Genomic DNA, 20,183 nt, shown 5'->3' with positions numbered 1-20,183 from the left:
AATCACAGGCTGTAGTCTTGAAGTATGACCAAAATAAGACTTTTCACCGGAAAATGTAATCTTAACAAGAAGCATGTCTGCCACTTTTGTTCTGACCAACTGAGAAAAAAACACTACAATTTGTAACGTTTTTTGTCCTCTGTTGGTCAGAACAAAAGTGGCAGACATGCTACTTGTTCTGACAATAAACCGCGCTACCAATGGTAAAACCAACAATCGCTTATATCACGTAAAACTGTGCAAATTATTATTGTTGTTATACTTTGTTCTCAAATTGTTAATGTTATCAGCATTGCTTTGACTACGTGTATTTAGTGTGTATTACCTGTAGATATTTCTATAGCCACTCCGCAGTCCAGTCTTTTGCTTTAACTACGGGTGAATCTCCAGTTGTTGATTTTCATTTGGATCTTTCTGGATTACAATCCGCTATCAAAATGATAGTCTGCTGTGAGAACAGACTATAAATGATCAGTCACCTGCAGCATCCTCACGTCAACACATCAATACTTCATCCAAAACGCATTTGTCTTAGGCTTACAATAGTGAATCCGGTTAGGGGTTTATACCAAGCGAGACCAAAATGTGTACATCACTCGCGTCTCATCAAATTCATAAATAGACAAAAGTTGTCTGGCTACTGAGTGTATTGTGTGGGAGAGTCTTTTATCTGCTAAAGGCCCAAAAGTTGCATAGTGTACCTTTAAAAAGTGATGAAAGCAAGCATTCCTAAAAAAAAAAAAAAAAAAGCAACACAGAACACAGGATGGTTTCTTCTGATTATATTCTCAAATACAAAATAATGCATTTTGATTTGACACAAAACCATATGCAGATACTGCTTTACAGACAAGACACAAGGTAAAAACATATCCACACAAGGAACTATTTTGGATCATTACTAATTTGAAACATGGGAATAGATGTGCATCAGACCAATCAGAGTCGTTTTAAAAATGCTATATAAAAAAGGAAAATGATAACCTTCATCAGACATCAGAAAAGTGTTATTCAAGATTTAGGTTATTAAAATTTCCAATATGATGTACCAAGACAAAAGTGTTACATGGTCTTACATCAATGTGTACATACAGGCATATGATCATATACAGAATACCCATAACCATCTACCGCAAAATGTGGTTCTTTAATCTTACAAGATAAAAAATAAAATAAAATCAGTGGTAAAACTATTGGAACACAAACACCCTGCCTCTCTCTCTATACATCAGATGTAAATCTAAGCGAGCTTCCTCAAATTTTTCCTGCTCTATTTTGAAACATTCAAGCACATCATAGTGTGTGAGCTTTTTGGAGCGGACTAAACCACACATTACTAAATTCAAAAGTCAAACCTGTCATCTACAAGTACACAGAGAAGAAGAGAGAAAAAAAAAAAAAGAAGATCAAGCATGTAAACAAATATTTATTAGAAGAGCTAAAAAGGGATACTTGCCACCAAAACTCAAATAGAGCAATGGATGGCCACAGAAATGTGACTACCTTTAAGGATGGCATAAATATGGAGAGAATAAACTTTTACAGAGAGCAGGGGGGAAAAAAAGGGGGTAAGACTGGGAAGGATCACAAAAAAGGCATGAGGAATGCTGCTTAGGGAATGGGCCGTCTGAAGCGGCTGCGATGCTACTACTGTGTTCCCTGGGCACCCTGGCTGCCTTGGGCACCCTGCTGGTTATAGCTGCCGTAATTGCCGTATTGGTTATAGTACTGGTTCCACTGGCTCTGGTTCTGGTAGTACTGCTGCCACTGCTGAGCGTACTGAGGGAAGGAATACAACGTATAAAAATACATGCATCAAAAATACAATACAATACAATACAATACAATACAATACAATACAAAAATTAACAGGGACATCTGGGAAAAAACGGCACAATTATACTTTTAAATCTTGTATGGCTGTTGGAACTGAAAAGAAACGTGAAAATGATTCGAAGTGCCAACTGCAGCACTACATTAAGATCTGCTCACGTTGCATCAGATTTCTTTTTATGTTTTTGTAGCTTTGAGCATTATAACCAATTACACGGTTCGGTTGCGATATGAATGCAATGGCCAATCAGAGGCGTTTAGAGTAGTTACCGCTGTAAAGGCCGTTTTGTTCAGTGCGCACACTCACCGACTGAATTCTGCACTCTCGCGGATTCTCTCAACAAACAACCAAGTGCAGATATGATGCTAGTAAGATTAATGTTGTAGTGTATACAGCTTCACCTATTGTAACAAGACTTTAAACACTAGACTGAAGTCATGCACCGCTTCAGTGATAGGGAAGGTACCGTCACTTCCTGTATATAATTTATTCCCAGTTTGAATAACTGTTTTTAAGCCACATTTCCACCGCAGGAACTTTCCCCAGGAACTAGGAACTTCAGGGTGGTACTCAGTGTGTTTTAGGGTCTAAATGAAGTTCCAGGTAAAAAATTCCCCCCTCCGAGGGTGTACTCACACTAGGTACGGTGGCCTTGAACCGAGCCCGCGTGCGATTGTCCCCCCTCCCCCCTCCCCCGCACTCACATTGCCTTCACCGTTCCAAGCCGGAGCACACTTACGTCATATATGATGCAACTTTCTGAATGGAAGAAAACATGTAGAAACGCACTTTCGCTAAGATACTGCCTAATATATAGGCTAATTTATAATTTATGCCATGCAGCGATTTTCAAAAGCACGTATGAGAGGATTAATTACGAAGCCAGCTGACGTTAATGGAGGAATTTGCAGCTTTACTCGCAAAATACAATTCCTGTTCATCAATAAGGTGAGAATCAGACCAGTTATAAACCCAAATACATTCGAATTAATTACACAAATTGATAAGTGTACTATCAAAGCAGTAATAAAGATGTTTGCTGTCATAATGATGACAGTAGCACACACAAAAGTAGTATATGTGATATGCTCAGGCATGGTTAGCGCTCACACTGCACGCGAACCGTGCTCTGGCCCACCTCTTCCAAGCGGGACAGGGCCGGCTAAACGAACCGGGCACGGAACGGAGCGATCACACTTCTCAAACGAACCGGGCTTTAGGGGTCAAACGTGCTCGGGCACGGTTCAGAGCGCCTAGTGTGAGTACACCCTGAAAGTAACTGCTAACAAGGTAGTACTTTTCCCGGAACTTATTTTTTTTTAGCCTACAAAAATATGACGTGCCGTTTCCCCAAATGCAAAAACTATGTATTCTATTAATCAACATTAATAATATCAAAATTATAATATCAAAAGCAATCACTGACAATTTTAACTTATGTAATACATTTGCAGCCCTACCCTATAATGAGTCCCTGTTTTTAAATTTATAATTTATAAGAACAATTTTATTTAGGCAACTGTTGTTTAAATACATGATTGCTGCCTTTGAACAGCATTAAAGTCTGTGTAAATAAACATGCCATGTCAGATGCAGCTTCTGTTCCATCTTTGCCGTGTAAAGATGGCTTCTGTTGATGTTGATAAAATTTTGTTTTAGTATTCTGATTGAAGTTATTCATTAAATTACAGTATATGACAAAAGACAACACAGATGAATTTAATAAAAGTAATCATAAATAATTGCCCATACAGAGATAAAAATAATGCCCCTGGAAATCAATGCCAGGGAGCAAATATTGCCCCTTAATGGAAAAGTTAATGTCTGACCCTGGAGCCTGTATGCAGTTTCTACCACTGATGATCTCACCTGCTGGTACTGCTGATTGTAGCTCTGCTGCTGCTGGTTGTAGGTCTGTCCTGTGGGCGCTGGAGTTTGACTGTAGCTCTGGCTGTATCCTGGGTACTGACTGTAGTTGCCATAGTTGTACCCTTGGTTGTAGTTGCTCTGGTTGTAGCCCTGATTGTAGCCTTGATTGTAAGACTGAGGCTACAGAAAAAGAGAGAACAACATGCAAGCGATAAGTACAAATCCTGCTGGATTCATAAGCTGATTCTTGGGTAATGTAAGCCCTGTCCTGGTACCTGTGATTGGCTGTAGCCTCCACTTGCTCCAGAGCTACTCTTGTTGTAGGAGCCCTGGCGATTGTGGTTGTAACTGCCTCCAGACTGCTGGTTGCGGTTGTATCCACCACGGCCTCCTGAGCCTCCATCCCTGTAGTTAGTTCCCCAGCGGTTCTGGTTGTAGCCTCCACGGTTGTATCCTAATTAATTAGTTGAGTGATTATCAACATCTAGTTCTTGTAGGCAATATCTAACCAGCAATGCTGAACAATAAGTAAGGAATAACTGTATAAAAAGCTGGTAATTAAATCACAAAATAAAGCCAGACTATGATATGATTAGGATAACTCGTATCACCCTGAAGGGGTTTCTTTGTGATAACGCCGGCTGCCTGCACATTCTCCTGCTAGTACATGGACAAGAGCCATTGATTTAGATATTAATTTATGATTTTGCCTGTATATTCTCTTAAAGCTTTCATTAAAGGGATAGTTAACCCAAAAATGAAAATTTAATGTTTATCTGCTTACCCCAGGGCATCGAAGATGTAGGTGACTTTGTTTCTTCAGAACACCACAAATGATGATTTTTAAGTCCAACCGTTGCCGTCTCTCAGCCGTATAATGTGTCAATGGCAACACAATCTATAAGAGTAAAAAAAAAAAAAAAAACATGCAGACAAATTAAACCCTGCATTGATGTCCTAAGACACTAAACAATCAGTTTGTGCGAGAAACCAAACAGTATTTATATCATTTTTTACATCTAATACACCACTATGTCCAACAGCCTTGAGCATCCAGTGTGTGAGGTCTGATCGCGCTCTGACAACGGAAGTGATCTGTCGCACTCATTGAAGCAAAGCTCGAGAGATCTCTTCCGGCCTCAAAGCACATTTAGACATCAATAACCGGATGCTGACCGCAGTTGGACATAGTGGTGTATTAGAGGTAAAAAATGATGTAAATACTGTTCGGTTTCTCATATAAACCAATCGTTTCGTGTCTTAGGATATCAATGTGTCGTCACGAGCCGCAGGGTTTAATTTGGATTTGTCTGTGCATGTTTTTTTGACTCTTATAGATGGAGTTCCTATTGACACGCATTATACGACTGACAGACGGCAACGGTTGGAACTAAAAATCATCATTTGTGTTCTACTGAAGAAACAAAGTCACCCACATCTTCGATGCCCTGGGGGTAAGCAGATAAACATCAAATTTTTATTTTTCAGTCAACTATCCCTTTAAGAAACAGTCAATTACAAAGTTCAAATCAATGGGACTATAACAAACACTGCAACAGTATTACAGTACTAGTAATACTAAAGTTCTCAGAGATCGTTTTCAGTATAAACCATAACTTAGATGTAAAATGGCGGCAGGTGTGATGGTGTGATTTGAGGGACATGAGAGTAGCGCTGGTTTCAGTAAACCAGGTGAGAGTACTGATATACAGTGTTGCCACTGATGATGCGCCGGGTTTAAAAAAAAATAAATCACACCTCAATGCCACAGCTGACCAATCAGAACCAAGTATTCCAGTGTAATAGCTGTAATAAATGTATACACATGACAATTCTAAATTTTTGTCAGTAATATTTAATGTTTTTGAAAGAAGATTCTTTAGTTCAAAGTCTTCATTTATTTAATCAAAAACAGATTAAAAGCATTATTATTTCATATTGTAATAATATTTCACAATAATAATTTTCTATTTAAAATTGTAATTTATTCCTATGATGCAAAGTGGAATTTTCAGCATCATTACTTCAGTGTCATATGATCCTTCAGAAATTATTCTAATATGCTGATTTTCTGCTCAAGAAAAGCAATAGCAATTTTGAAAACAGTTTTGCTGCTGATATTTTTGGAAACAGTGATAGTTTTGCTCAGGATTCTTTGATGAATAGAAAGTTTTTCTATTAAAAAAGCATCAGTTTTTCCATTTATAAAGCACTTAATTTGAAATAAATATTGTATGTAACATTATAAGTGTCTCTCCTGAAACTTTTGTAAATATAATGTGTCCTTGCTGAAAAAAAGTATTATTTTTTGTCATTTATTAACCCCAAACTTGTAAAACAGAACTAGCAAATTCAACACACTTACCTCCTCGGAAGCCTCCACCTCCAGAGCCGCCTCGGTTCTGGTAGCCACCTCTACCACCCTGAGGTCCACTACGATTGTCATAGCGCTGGAAGTTGCTACGGCCGCGGAAACCACCCTGGCGGTTATCAAAGCGCTTCTCCGGGGGAGGGCCTGCTTTACGGCCTTCTTCGTTGTACTGCTTGACGAGAGCGTCGGCTTCTTCCCGCTGAAGCTCTATGAATCGCACCTCGTCCAGGAACTCGCCAGCGTCGGGCAGAACAAAGTTTGCTGCGGGAGCAGAGGCATGCAATGAGGGACAGAACCGCCGTGCCGGCGAAAGACAAAGAGAATCATAATCAGCACCATACAATGGTGACAGCAAAAATACAGGGGAGGGGACAGAACAAGGAGACAGAGAGAGTAAAAGAGAGAGAACTGGATCATGTGGTGATAACAGTAACATGCTCTAGGACAAACGTTGCCTTAGCTGGGTAAGAAAACCCTTGTCCCAGAGTAGGAATATGAGGACAATGTATGGGGGTCGTAGGGAATGAAATTAAACTAAAAACAGTTGCCAGAAAAAGAGTGTTATGATAAAAGGTGTCCCTGCAAAATTATAAGTTACTAGCTGAGGACATCGGTCCAATAATTTAACATTTATTAATACAGCCAATACAAACTGCTCAGTTGCTGAAGTGAATTGGAGAGCCTGAGCCAATTGCAGCAATTCTGTTCCTCAATCCTCATTATCTGAGCTGGATTTCAGTGGTGAGAAATGGCATGAGATAATGTAAGAAAATGTGGTTAACAGGGCAGGAAGAGATGAAAAAAAAGGAGAGAGGTGCTCTTTTATCTGGCAAAAAGGTTTAACAGAAGGAGGGACGGGTGGGTTCTTCCAAGTCTTAAAATAAAGAAACAAAAAAAACAAACAGCAAAAGCAGATCTGGTGTGTAGTTTTGAACATTTGTTTTGGTTATCCGTGGCATTCCTACCTTTCATTTCTAACACAGCATGATCGGGAACATCCTTCCCTTCCTCATCAGTTCGCTTTAACGTTCGCTCTTTTAAATCCTCATCCGTGGGACAAATTACAATAGCCTTGCGTTGAAAACCTTCAAAAGGACGCATTTTTCGTCTCTGGGCTGATCCATATACATTTGTCTAGCAATGGTGACAAGAAAGAAGTAGAAGCTGTTCATTATTTGCTTTTGTTACGGCTTTGCGTTCCATAGGAGGGGAATTGGATTCCTGCAACGATGAAAGTGAGAGAGTTTTTTTTTCATTCTATAGTTACTGCTCTGGAATGACTAGCGGTTGTCTCTCACAACCCCACCTGACTTACCGTGAACTGTGCGACACATTAGAGTTTATGAATGACTGACATTGTACAGGGGACCCTTACTGCTTCCCTCAAACTAGCACTTTTAACAGAAGCTAGTTACAAACAACTGGTGTATCACTTTCTCACTATACTATAAAAGATCCAAGTTACATGAAATTAATGGTAACACTTCAGTATAGGGACACATTCGCTATTAACTACAACTTGCCTCAAACTCCTAATTTCCTTATTAATAGTTAGTAAGGTAGTTTCTGTAGTGTTCAAGTTTAGGTATTAAAGGTATTGGGTAGGATTAAGGAATGTAGAATATGATCATGCAGAATAAGACATTAATATGTGCTTTAAAATGAATAAAAAACAGCCAATATCCTAGTAATATGCATGCTAATAAGCAACTAGTTAAAGGTAGGGGTTGAACGACTTTTTAAAAGTTTATTAATGTGATGGAAGTCCAGTCAACGTAAGCTAGAACCTTCAGCTGACAGCTGAGACTTGAACTCGTTGCCTTGTGCACAGCTATAGCATATGACACTGCGCTGCCCACATGCCTATTGCTCTTACATAACAGCTAATTTTTATCAGTTCTTGTCTTTATCAAATACAGATGAATACAGTTAGATTACATTTATATGAATGCATTAGTGAGCAAGCGATTGCGTGTGTGAATTAATTCTACCTGTGCAGCGTCTCTAATAATAAGGGGCTTTCACACCGAATAGTTCTAGGAAATAGCCACTAGGATAAGTCCCTGCACCGGGAATAGGAACTGTGAAGCGACCGACAGAAGCATCTTTAAGCGCAGCATTTACAAACGCTAAAAACTGGTGAATGGAAGAAGCCGTGATCAGAGCCGTGTTTATAGTGTGTCGTGGGTTTCGTGATAACGGAGATGGAATGTAAATGCATTATTTACATGACTAAAAGAGCAAAAAGTGGGGCTAGCAGACTAAATGTCCTATGACAACTTTCAGTTTTACATATCATAGAGGTGGAAAAAAGAACAACCCTGCAGACAACTGGAAAATGCTATATCACCGTTTTCCATGTTCGTGAAGTATATATGTTTACACGTCTTTTTAAAAATGCCTGGTGCCAGTGTTTGACATGACATCAACATACATAGGGCCCTATGAAATCAGTTTTATTTTTTTCCCAATTTCCGCTTTTTTCCGTTTTCATTTTTCTGGATTTTCAGTTTTTTTTTTGGACTCCATTTTAATGGTTAAATTAAATTTTAGTAATCAAAAACCATGTCTAATTAATTGAAATAATGAAACATCCAATTTACCAACAAAAAAAAAATACATTTTATTAGGGCCCTATGATATAGGTTTTATTTTTTCCTCAAATTTTTTACCAAGTTCTGTTTTCTGGGTTCCATTTTAATGCTTTAAAGGTACAGTAAGTGGTATTTGAACTAAGCCGTTGGATATTGTTGATATGCCTCCAAAACTCCACTCCAATTCTAACCACCCTGCTCAGAGTCGGACTCAAACCGCTGCCCGAACGCTGCTGGCATGCGAGGCGAATACACTACCAATGACGCCAAGCACTGCATTCTCTAGCAGTCGTCAGTATGCAGTCATTTACCTGCAAAACTCTCACTATCTAGCCGCTGTCACACACGCGATGCGAGTGGATGTCTGTTTATCACAGCTGACGTGCAACAAAATGCTTCACAAAAATTAAAACGCAATTGATGAAAGGACAAGGAAGCACAAAAAAAATGAAGTGTTCGTTTGTTAGTCGCAAACTGCACCGCAGCTCCAGACAATCAAAACCCAGTGTACTCACATGATAAGCGAGATCAAAGAAGTTCAGACCTTCCCTCTTAGCTCTCTCCAGCGCTGGAAAGCTTTTCTAATATAAACACAGGTCCTAATGCACTTGCCCAGACATAAACCTTCATTCCAGTGATATTCTTTTGAGCTGATTTGTATGGTGTCCCATTTCTCGTTCTGCAGTTTTTTTCCCTTATTTTCAAATCTCCCTCTTGCTCATTCTCTCTCCTCGACGGGTTATACGTCCCCCGATGCTGATTGGTTAGACATTTGTTGTTGGACTCGCCCGACTAACTTTCAAACAGCGTATTTGAAATAAATAAATGAATCAAAAAGCATGTCTAATTAATTGAATTCTTAAAAACAACATTAATTAAAATTGTCTTTTAAAGAAATGTTTTGTTTTTTCAGAAATTCTGTATTTTAATTTTTCCGGCAATCAAATGAACGCATAAACTAACTGTTATCTTTTAATCATGAAATTAATTTGTCAAAAAATGTGCTGCACAACAGAGCTTTACGGTTAAAATTAAAACATGGAAGAAAAACAGATAATTCTGAATTCTACTGTACAACTCTAATGTTTCATCCTGTCAAGCTAAATCAAACTTTTATGTTAACGTGCTGTCGAGTGCTTTGAGTTTATGACGATAGTTTTCTCAGATGAAGCAGTTAAATGCTGATGAAGTGACATTCAGAGCGGTTCTGGAGATTAATTTTGTGCGTTCATTTCCTCATATAGTGAGGTGACAGAGGATGAAAACACCGCAAGCGTCGCACGTGCTTCAGCGTATGTGAGAAGGAAATTAAACCACGCTTCTGCATCATTCATTTCAGAGGCACACGGACACGCAGGATTCATGTTTAAATAGTCTTTTTGCAGTTTAATATTCACAGACACTAGTCTCTATCGCGATTTGATTTAAGTGTACTGACCTGCTTTGGATTCATTCATGTAAAATTCCGTGACATTCCATGTTATACACTAAATTCCGTTTTAGTGATTGGATTCAGTGATTCCGTCTGCGTTTTCTGCATCGTGGAAATCATAGGGCCCTACATACACTCACATCACTGATAGTTCAAATAGGAGCTAATTTAATTCCTCCAAAAGGAGTTCCTAGAACTAAAATTGTTCCTAGTTCCTGTGGTGCGAACATGGCAGAATGCAGGTACTTCAGCCTATAGTTCTAGGAACTATGAAAAGGTTCCACCGGTGCAAAAGCCCCTATAGTGAAGCTGTGGGATTTAGTTAAAGAAATATATGCTAGAACGTTTCAGTTTCTAAGCTATTTTATTGAGAAATCACAGAACAGCGCTGACAATACATTTCTGCGCGTGATGTACGAGTCTACAAGCTATACTGTAAGCGTGTGTGTTACAGTGAGGCAAGCATTAGTTTAGAACGCAAATTAACTTACCTGTACAATAAGCTGTTTAAAATGTGCATTCTCTCGTTCAATTTGAGTATCCAGATAGTATAATCACACGTTTTGTGGAGCGCTCTCGGAGCATGCATTTATTTGTCATTTTGGAAACGGAGCGTAAATGTGGACTTTCTTATGCTGTTGCGCCCTCTATAGGACCATCGACTACTCGACGTCAAGCTTAAAGAGTCATGGCAGAGCATTTAAGTCGACTAGTCGGTGCAACCCCTAGTTAAAAGTGAGAATTGAACCCTAAAATAAAGTGTTACCAATTAAATTCTTATTTGACAGCCTAATACTGCAGTCTACCGATTTCTCTTAAACTAACCAAACACAGTCATGCTCTTAATGTAAATACATCAATCATGTCTAAACATCAATGACTGAGATTTTGGCATTATCTGCTGGTACATTTTGTCCTGATAACTAGGAAATCATCTTAAAGTTAACAAATTTACTTAAATAACCTTCACTTCTGTATTTCAAACACATGCACTGCCTGGGTCCCCTTACTTACCTTAACTTACCCATTGTTCAAAAGACCAGAATGCCCGACACGGACAAACATTTAGTACCAACCTGTTCATACTCACAGTTTCCTTAAGGAACCATTAGCATGTCCTTTGACCTTACTTACCTTACAACCTCTGGAACTGTTCACCTGCAAACTTCAAGCAGGTTAGTGTTTCCACTTACCTGCCATTCATTTTTAAAAACAACATTCAAGTAAAGTTCCAAGTATATCTAATGAAAAGTTCTCGTTTTCTTTACAATTACCATAGCAACAGAAGGTGTTTTCTTACTCACCAGGCAGTGATTACTTGTTTTTCAACATCTTACTAATGTCATGGACTACTTGTACAGTGTGGCAAAAATCTCTTTACAACAAGGCAATACATAAAATCAAAAATATTCATTGTGACAACATACTATACTGCATTCTTTCCCTGCTCGTTTTTAACGTTTAAGCGAAACAAAACAAATCATAATTAAGCAACATGTTCAGGACAAAGAAATAAGGATTGGAAAAAAGTTTTCAGGAGCACAATAGGCTAACCAATGCTTTGGACTAAGCTACAGAGAGAGCAGAAGTGCATTAATGAACATGTGCATCAGTGAGCAGCAGTGGATGTGGGGTTTTTTTTTTTGGGGAGGAGGGTTGAAAGGAAGGGAAGAGCTTTAGCTGTGAGAACAGCGCAGAGATAGGCAAGTGTGGCAGTACCTGGTCCAGGATGTAGTTCCGCTTCTTGCGGGCAGCAATCTGGATGAGTCTGTTGAGACACTGCGTAGCCTGCTGAATAAGTACATCCCAGCGTCCGGCATAGTTGCGCTGCCGACGGAGTCCCATGACCTGACATAAACGAACTTCAGTGTGTGGTCTTTGAATTGGAGGAACTACATATTTCCAAAATGATTAGTTGGTGGATGGCCTGAACAACTAGTTGAGTTATATTGCTCTTAACCAAGGTTAGGCAACTCTAGCCCTCATAGTCCTGCAGAGTTTAGCTACAACCTTGATAAAACCAGCTAATCAAGGTATTGAGGATTACTGGAAAATTACAAGCAGGTGTTTTGATTAGGTTGAAGCTAAACATTGAAGGACAATGGACCTCGAAGACCAGAGTGATGTGACTCAATTAGCATTATTAAAAAGGACAGACTCCGGTACCAAGTCAGTACTGAAAGTTTAAAAATGTGGCAACATCAGTATCTCCCCTAGCATTTTGAGCTTTAAACACCTGATTGGTGTTTTTGTCTGTGACAGATATGTCTGTGATTGGCTACAATGATCAACGCTTCAAAAACATGTTGTAAATAGATGTCTTTGATGATTTTCACCAACTGAAGTCGGTTCTTTTGACAACACAAGACTCAATGGACAAAGATTTCCATCTGAATGTGTATGGCTGTAGCAGCATGGCTTTACAATGCACAGTTGCTATAATAACAGGGATTATATCCAGCAGCAATACCTTCATCTTGTCCATGATAGCATTTGTGCCCAGGATGTTGTACTTCTTATCTGGGTTCTCTTCTGCATATTTGAGGGCCCAGGTGGTTTTTCCACTGCCAGGCAGACCAACCATCATCAGGATCTGAGAAGAAAATGTTGAGGCAACATTTTACAAAACACTAAAAAAATATATTTCTTTTTTTCTGGCATTTTGGCCAGTACCTGAGGTCTGATAAACGTTAAAACAGTATGGTGAAAAAGTGAAACTATGGATTTGAAAGCGTGCAGTGATACCTGGAATCACTTTGATCATGAATACAATTAAGTGCAAGATGCGCAGCGCCAATCTGCCATATACATAATATTATAATGAGAACACTTTCATAATAGAATGTTGTAATTCTTTGTGCTTTAGTCGCCTGTGTTTCAGCGTTGTTGTTATAGTAATAGTGCATCGTGCGCTCATTCGCGTCCTTTTGTGCAGCTGGTACAATACTTTTATGTTGAATAGCCTTTAACTGATAAATAACATATAGGATGCATCAGCTGAAGAGAATTGTTTTTTTTTTTAAATTATAAAATCCTTGTTGATGAGACTGTAAAACATAATGAATATTCATCTCAAATTTCAAATGACAATTCAAACCTCGCAATCAGTTTTAGTGGCAGGTCCCAGTGTCCCTCTGACTCTGTCGTCCAGTTGAAGATCCTGAATGAAAGTATAGCCTTCTGGCTGGGGGAAGAAGGGCTCCTCTCTCTGTCCAAAGTTGAATTCTATGGCACAGTTCTTCACCAATACATGTGGGAAAAGAGCACGTCCGGCCAGTTCCTCTCGGGTGACACGGAAACATGGGCCCAGCCACTTGCCATTCTTGGAGAACGCCATCTCTACTTCCTCACTGTTTTCAAAGTCCTATGGAAAACAATCCGAGTGGGAAAAAGAAAAGAAATCAGGTTAATAATAGAGTCTGAGACCTTATCAAGTTGCATCATGTTTAATGTAATATAGAAGTATGAGAGAAAAACAATTACAATATAGCAGCCAATGATATCATTTTCACTGAACTTTTCCCCATAGTCTTCAAATTTACAGTTGGAGGATTTCTTGCCAGTTCCTCCATAGCCAAAAGAGAAGGGTTCTTCACCTATAATATAAATAAAAGGAGTTAAAATTAATAAATTAGTTAAACTACAGTGTTAATACAACACAAAACAAAATCCTCACACTTCCCAGCAAAATCTACAGCTGTTTGATTCATCTTATTAAAGAAAAACATAGCCATTTACCAAGTTGAGTGTTGCATGAATCCAAGGACCATCCGATTCTCACCACATGAGGGTCAGGCTCAGTGCTAGGAAGGTGCTTTACTGAAATTTCCTCATTTATCTAAACAAAGAAATAGACAGGAGAGATGTGTATCTCTACAGATATCTAAGGCATTCAAACAAGGCAATGGTTTACATCAGTCATATTACATAGATATTTGTTACCTTCATTTCAAAGCACACACGTCCTTTGGCAACACCATAAGTGGCTCGAGCACCTGACCACAGGAAGGCAAAACCCTCAATTGTCAGAGGGTACCCGCTGTATCTGTCACGAGCCACTTTGAAATGCAGGTCACAGTTATCTGAAGACAAACAAACAAGAAGCCATTGTGATGTGAATGAAACGCTAGATATGAAACTAACCACATTTAAAATAAGTTTTGTGTCCATGAACCATGGAAATTAGGGAAATTACCACTTATTTTCCAGAACGAGTATGATACCGATACTTTCATTTTTGGCAGTTGCTGATACAGGAATTTTTATTCCATTTGTAATTTTTATAAATGTTTGGTAGAGAAACCAAAAGAATTTGAATCATCTTAGATGGCCTGATTTGTTTAGTATATAGATATTTCAGTGTCCTTGTTACATGTACTTTGTAATATTGTAAATTATACATAATTAAATGCAAATAACCCTGAACCATACCCTAATTGTAACCATAACCCTATAGTAAGTACATATTGTTATTTAATATTACTCAGTTCTTAAATGTAAAATTACACTGGAACAAGGACACCTTAAAATAAAGTGTAATCAATATTTCCTATAGTAATTTTCATGCTTTATTATGTCTGTTAAATTGCAAATTATCATATGTTTTTATATTTTATTAAATATCAGAGTGCACATTTAGAGTTTTAGTTCAAATGACGCAGCTATAAAGGAGTAAATATTGAATTTATGTTTAATATTCCATTAATTAGATACATTAACGTCATAGATACAGATTTAATCTCGGATATCTCCATTCTGCACTCTGTCTGTTCTGTTGTCTGCGCTTCTTTGTGTGGACACAAACACTGTGCACACGCTGCGCGGTATTGAAGCATTTTAACGAGAATGTATTGGGCATCCCTAATGAAAATACAGCACTGCAAATACAAACATCTCCATCACACACACACACACACACACAAAAAAATCTCTCCTTAATTATACTCACAGGTGTCAATAACCACAAGTTTATCATCAATGTCTTCCTCCTCTTCTTCGGCTGGGGGCTGTGGTGATCGTCCCCTACAACAACCAAAGAGAACTATGAGATTGAGCAATACAAAAAAATAATTAAATAAATCCAAGGACGCATAACTTACCTCCTTTCCTCGCGATGCTCATAGTAACCGTATCCTCGGCTATCATCATATGACCTCTTACGACTGTATGAGTATCTATCATCCTCTGATTTGGCCTGTGCATCCCAGTCACCGGCCTGCTCTGCCTGCTGTGGAACGTCCTCGTCGGCCTTATACTCAGACTTCACTTCCTCACCTACAAAAAGATTTTTGAAAAATATATCAAAAGCTACATCAAATAAAAATGGTAAGGTCACAAGTAACGTTAACTACTTACGAATTATGTGCATGAACCTCACTGGCATAGAAATGTGGCACAAATGGCAACAATTTAACTTAAAATCTGCTTTAGCATGTGTGGTTAGTTAAAAGAATAATTCACTCAAATGAAAATTTCCTGATATTTACTCCACGAGGCTATCTGAGAAGCATGACTTTCTTTCTTCAGCTGAAGAGAAATTAAGGGTTTTGAGGAAAACATTCTGGGATTTTTCCCCATTTAATGCAAGTTAAAGGGAAATGTTCTTTTTATAATGAACTATTCTTTTAGCAGTAGTATGCTTTAAAAAAAAAAAAAGCATGTATAACAAAACACTATGCTAAATTGGTCCAACTATTAGAGAATTCTCCCCTTATGGCTCATACACTTGACAAGACTTACCAGACACTTCCTGCTGGCTGCGTTGACTTGAGTCTCCCTCTGGGATCTGCCGGGACGCCGGCTCATCAGACTTCTCCATCTGTGGCTCTGCATGTGAAGGAGTCTCCTCATTCTCCTGCTTCATCTCCTCCTGATTTTTATGGTGCTGCCCGGCTGGTTCCTCATGGCGCGGCTTCTTGGCTTCGGGTTCCTGGTGATCATCCCGCTCATAGGAGTATTGCTCTGTCATTTGTTCCGGCATCGCATCCGATGAATAATCGCTCGTTCCAAAAGCAGGTATGGGGGTCTCGGTGCTGTCCTCATTGCCTTCGTTACTCTCATTTCCCTGATCTTCAAATCCACCCTGGTAGAGGTCTGTGCTGTTTCCATCATCAAATTGTGCCTTGGATTCTTCTCCATAATCTTGCTCCCTGGCTGCAGCTTCTGTGTAGAAATGAAACAGAATTAAAATGTTTTGTTGCGTTAAAGGTAAAATATGTAATAATTTTGTCTGCTAGAGGTCACTAGAAGCCTATTCAAAACAAAGGCATAGCTTGATGACGCGTTTAAGAGCGGAAACTTGGGACGTGATCTCCATCTCAAGGGACGGTGCAAAAGAATAGGGATTGGAGTCGGGAAGAACTCATGTTCATGGATGAGATTATTAACGTTACTACAGTATGAAGCTGAATGAGACCACTGGAGCGATTGCGCAACACACGCCTCACGAGCAGCAGAACTTTTATTATGACACAGTCACCGGCGCCACTTCAGCTTTTCCGATCGTGAGTATGAGGTAACGCAGCTCTGTTTATCATATTAGATACATTTGAGAGTGTTAAATGTTATAACGTTACTCTGTGCATTCGTTCGGCAGCTGCTGTGAGACACTGTTGCACAGTACAGTAAGATATTATTAAGTAGCATTATTATTATTATTATAAATGCCATGCAATTCATTTTAAAACGTATTGTATGATGGAGAAAATTATGTATTACTGTTAGGGATGCTCACATTGACCGTTTAACCGTTAACCGAAAGTAAGAATTTTAACCGATTAATACTATCAGTTAAACGTTTTTTTTTTTTTTTTTGCTGTTTGCTGCATGGTTAAAGAAAAATATGCTATATATACATATATGCTTATTTGTTAACTCGCGGGGCGTTTCACACGTGCCAGACATATTTCGCTAAGCAACAAGCAAAATGAAGCGAGCGAAAAGAAGTACTGACCATTTCGATAGAAAGGGTCAGGCGCGCCGTTGGCACGGGGACAGGAAAGAAATCGACCCCCGCACTTTTGATAAGGGCTGCTTCAATCAGTCACAATATATCATCTTTTAGCTTAGGATATTTTCTTTCAAATGAGACCATTTTCACGTTTCTGTGAGCTTTCGTTCATAAATAATAAACTGTTTTGTCGCAGATGTGAAGAAGAGGAAATGCGCTCTCGAACAGAGAAACACGCGATCTCCAAGCAATCGATCACAGCGTGCTAACGTTTTAGGACAGGTCGATGGTATATAAATCGTGGCCGAACGTTAGCGTTTGTCAATCAAGCAAAACCGTCCATTCAGAAACCGAGAAATTTGACACTTTAAGGTAAGAGGCTGATCTCTCAGATTGACGCGCGAGCTGGCTTGACTGAAGTTTTCGTGAGGATTTGTAGTTTATGGACAGTTAAAAGCATTGATGGCATCTATAAAAGAGATATCTAAAAGCGAAACGAAAATTATTGCCTCGACCGGCGACACAGTGGGGAGGACGCACGAGAGGAGACCTGCGCGTTTAATTGGTATGTGTATGCTACTGTAATACTGCATTTACAAAGCTTATCAGTGGCATGCACTTTGATCACGAAAGTGAAAGTGCCTTTTGCGGTCGCATCGCGGTGACCCCCGCGTTCCCATTTCTCTCGATGTGAACCGTGAGCTCCAGTCCATTACAATTTAGGGCCATGGTATACTTCATTTACCGCATTCCGCTCAGTATCGTGCGCGAGCCTTTCAAAGAAACTGCCCATGAGCGCGGAAAGACGCGTTCGGTATGCACACGTGCACCGTCCGTGGTCATAACAATAACAATCCTTGAGGTAGGCCTGCTATTTTTATTTGACGGAAAAAATGTCTAAAATACTTCAATGGATTCACCGTGTTTTTGTTTTGTCATCTTAATTTGTTAAACATTTAAGTGAAAAATATTTAGTGTAGGCCTATTTATTTTATGCCTTTTATTGAAATTATTTTTTTCTGTTGTCAGAAACGCTGCAGGTGCGTGACAATTTGATAATGTGAATCCAGGTTCTGTTGTTTATCTGTTCTGTGCTGCTGTTTGCATGTTAAAATAAACCCGTGGAAGACACAGACACTAGTCAATTGTATTTTTTATTTAATGTCATATATATGTCATATTATATAGGCTATACAATATTATAATCTTATCAGTTAACGGTTAATAATCGGATATCGAGCGTCGGTTGTCGGTCGAGAAATTTAACCGAAATGAGCATCCCTAATTACTGTTAATAAAAATAAACCTGCGTCTGATTATGCTATGTTAGCTATTTGACAAAATAGTGTTTTTCTCTGAGGCATGGTAAAGCATGGTAAATCGAAAAAAGGACTAAACGTGTTGAGCTATATAACAATGATTAGTTTTCTGTCTATAAATATATCAAAACAGTTGTTCCCTTGCCTATTAAAATGTGTAATATATTAAAGTGTCTTTAGTGTTTCCATGGTTTCTACAAAATAAAACCGTGGGTATCACGGGTATGACGCAATTGACAGGGGACTCCTCACACGTTCTGGAGCCTTGGTTAAAATTACAATTTTCTCAAGATTTACAAATAGTTTTGGGATATTGTAAGTACTCAAGTGAACAAAATATATAACACTGGCCTAGTGGTTTTAGGATATTTTACTGCAAAAATATTACATGTTGCACCTTTAATGTCTTTTAAATACATCATTAAAAATTACTCAACTAATTTCCATTACTTTTGTAGTCATTCAGAATTACTCAATAAGGACTTTATTTTTTAAGAGATTATTTTTTAAGCAATGATTACACTTAATTTTAAGGTGTACTGTGTAATTATACAATAAATTACTGAGTAATGTTAGTTAACAACATGTAGGATAATGTTTAGTGTTACTTATACATGTTTACTTATACATAGAATTTAATCATTTTTACTACAAGATTTTTTCCAGAGATGTGGAAATCACATCTGTAAAATTCCCTGTAATTTTCAGTTTTCCTCAATTGAAAACACTGATGTTATCAGATGCCCCTAAATTTAAAAATCAACCAATGCTTGTTTTATTTCACAGAAGGATGTCCTAAATCAAAGGGGTTCCCCTGTGGTGGTTTAACACGTTGCCAGGCGCCCCTCATAAATAATAATCTCCCCTAATCTCTGTGAAGCACATCTCCATTTGCAACAACAGCACGGATTAACGCCTCAGAACATAGCCAGGTCAAAACATAAACATAAATACATGTATTACCTTCCTCCTGATCATCATTCCCCTCTCCAGACTCCCCGCCAGCCTCAAAGTCTTGTTCCTGATCGCCTGATGGTGCATCCCCCGCCGCCTCGGCCTCCAGTGCCGCCTGCAATCTGTCCGCCAGATCCGCCTTCAGCCCGCGAGTGTCCAGGCCTCGGCGCTGGAGCTCTTCTTTCAGCTCATTAACTTTGAGCTTTTTGACATTAAGCCCGCTCATTGTTCATGCACCCCTACAGCAGTTTATTCCAAACTGTGCGCCTGTACATCAGAGTAAACAAACGCGAGTCATTGATTGGTTACTGTACGCGCTCAGCGGATCATCTTCGCTAAAATATTAGCCCGCTAGCTAACTGGTTAACGGAGGCAAAGGTCTTTGCAGCTAAAACGTAATTCCACTGCATTGTAAGAGTATCTGGACATTAGTACATTAAATACAACAACATGCATAGACCAAATCCATTTGTTTAAGTGTCAAAACAGTGTAGTAGCATGGTTCATCATAGCCACTGGCTTAATGCACACTTAGCATTCGTGATAACTAGCGAACTATGGAGTCAAGAAATTTGCGCGCAAATCCCACCCGCCTCACATGCATTCACAAACATCAGTAAATACCGGTTTAGACCACAAACAGAACATAAATACTTCCTCGTGTTTGCAGAAAACAACATATTTACCTTTATCTGTCAGTTTTCCTTTTAAGCAAATTGTCGTTACGGTTGTATCAAAAATGGAGGGTGACCGTGGTAGCCCACTTCCTCCGCCTCGCGACGGTGTGAGCGCTCTTGGTCCCTGCAGCTGATTGGCTAAATCTGCTGTCTGTCTAAGGCCGGATGTAGCCAATCATATTCG

At 39.0% G+C, this 20,183-nt stretch overlaps 1 protein-coding gene across 3 annotated transcripts; it reads right to left on the bottom strand.

Moving 5' to 3' along the window:
- Positions 1–1,501: 1,501 nt before the first annotated feature.
- On the bottom strand, positions 1,502–20,101 carry hnrnpul1l (heterogeneous nuclear ribonucleoprotein U-like 1 like). 3 transcript variants are annotated; one of them, XM_067405698.1, is made up of 17 exons: positions 20,009–20,101; positions 19,332–19,589; positions 15,840–16,262; positions 15,200–15,374; positions 15,049–15,122; positions 14,043–14,182; positions 13,839–13,938; positions 13,584–13,696; positions 13,198–13,464; positions 12,571–12,693; positions 11,820–11,948; positions 7,040–7,208; positions 6,069–6,335; positions 3,979–4,157; positions 3,704–3,883; positions 3,417–3,464; positions 1,502–1,779 (listed from the first exon to the last, which is right to left on the bottom strand). In XM_067405698.1, the coding sequence occupies exons 2-17, from the start codon at positions 19,546–19,548 to the stop codon at positions 1,648–1,650; spliced, it is 2,736 nt and encodes a 911-aa protein (XP_067261799.1). In that variant the 5' UTR covers positions 19,549–19,589; positions 20,009–20,101; the 3' UTR covers positions 1,502–1,647. The 3 variants fall into 3 exon arrangements, 2 of the variants coding, with proteins under 2 accessions (XP_067261799.1, XP_067261800.1); XM_067405699.1 differs by lacking the exon at positions 3,417–3,464; XR_010896867.1 differs by lacking the exons at positions 1,502–1,779; positions 3,417–3,464; positions 3,704–3,883 and adding an exon at positions 4,488–4,601 and having other exon boundaries at positions 4,018–4,157.
- Positions 20,102–20,183: the final 82 nt, after the last annotated feature.

Source organism: Chanodichthys erythropterus, chromosome 13 (assembly GCF_024489055.1).
Source record: "Chanodichthys erythropterus isolate Z2021 chromosome 13, ASM2448905v1, whole genome shotgun sequence".
In the NCBI taxonomy this organism is placed as follows: Eukaryota; Metazoa; Chordata; class Actinopteri; order Cypriniformes; family Xenocyprididae; genus Chanodichthys; species Chanodichthys erythropterus.
This window is presented reverse-complemented; position numbering and strand designations above follow the sequence as displayed.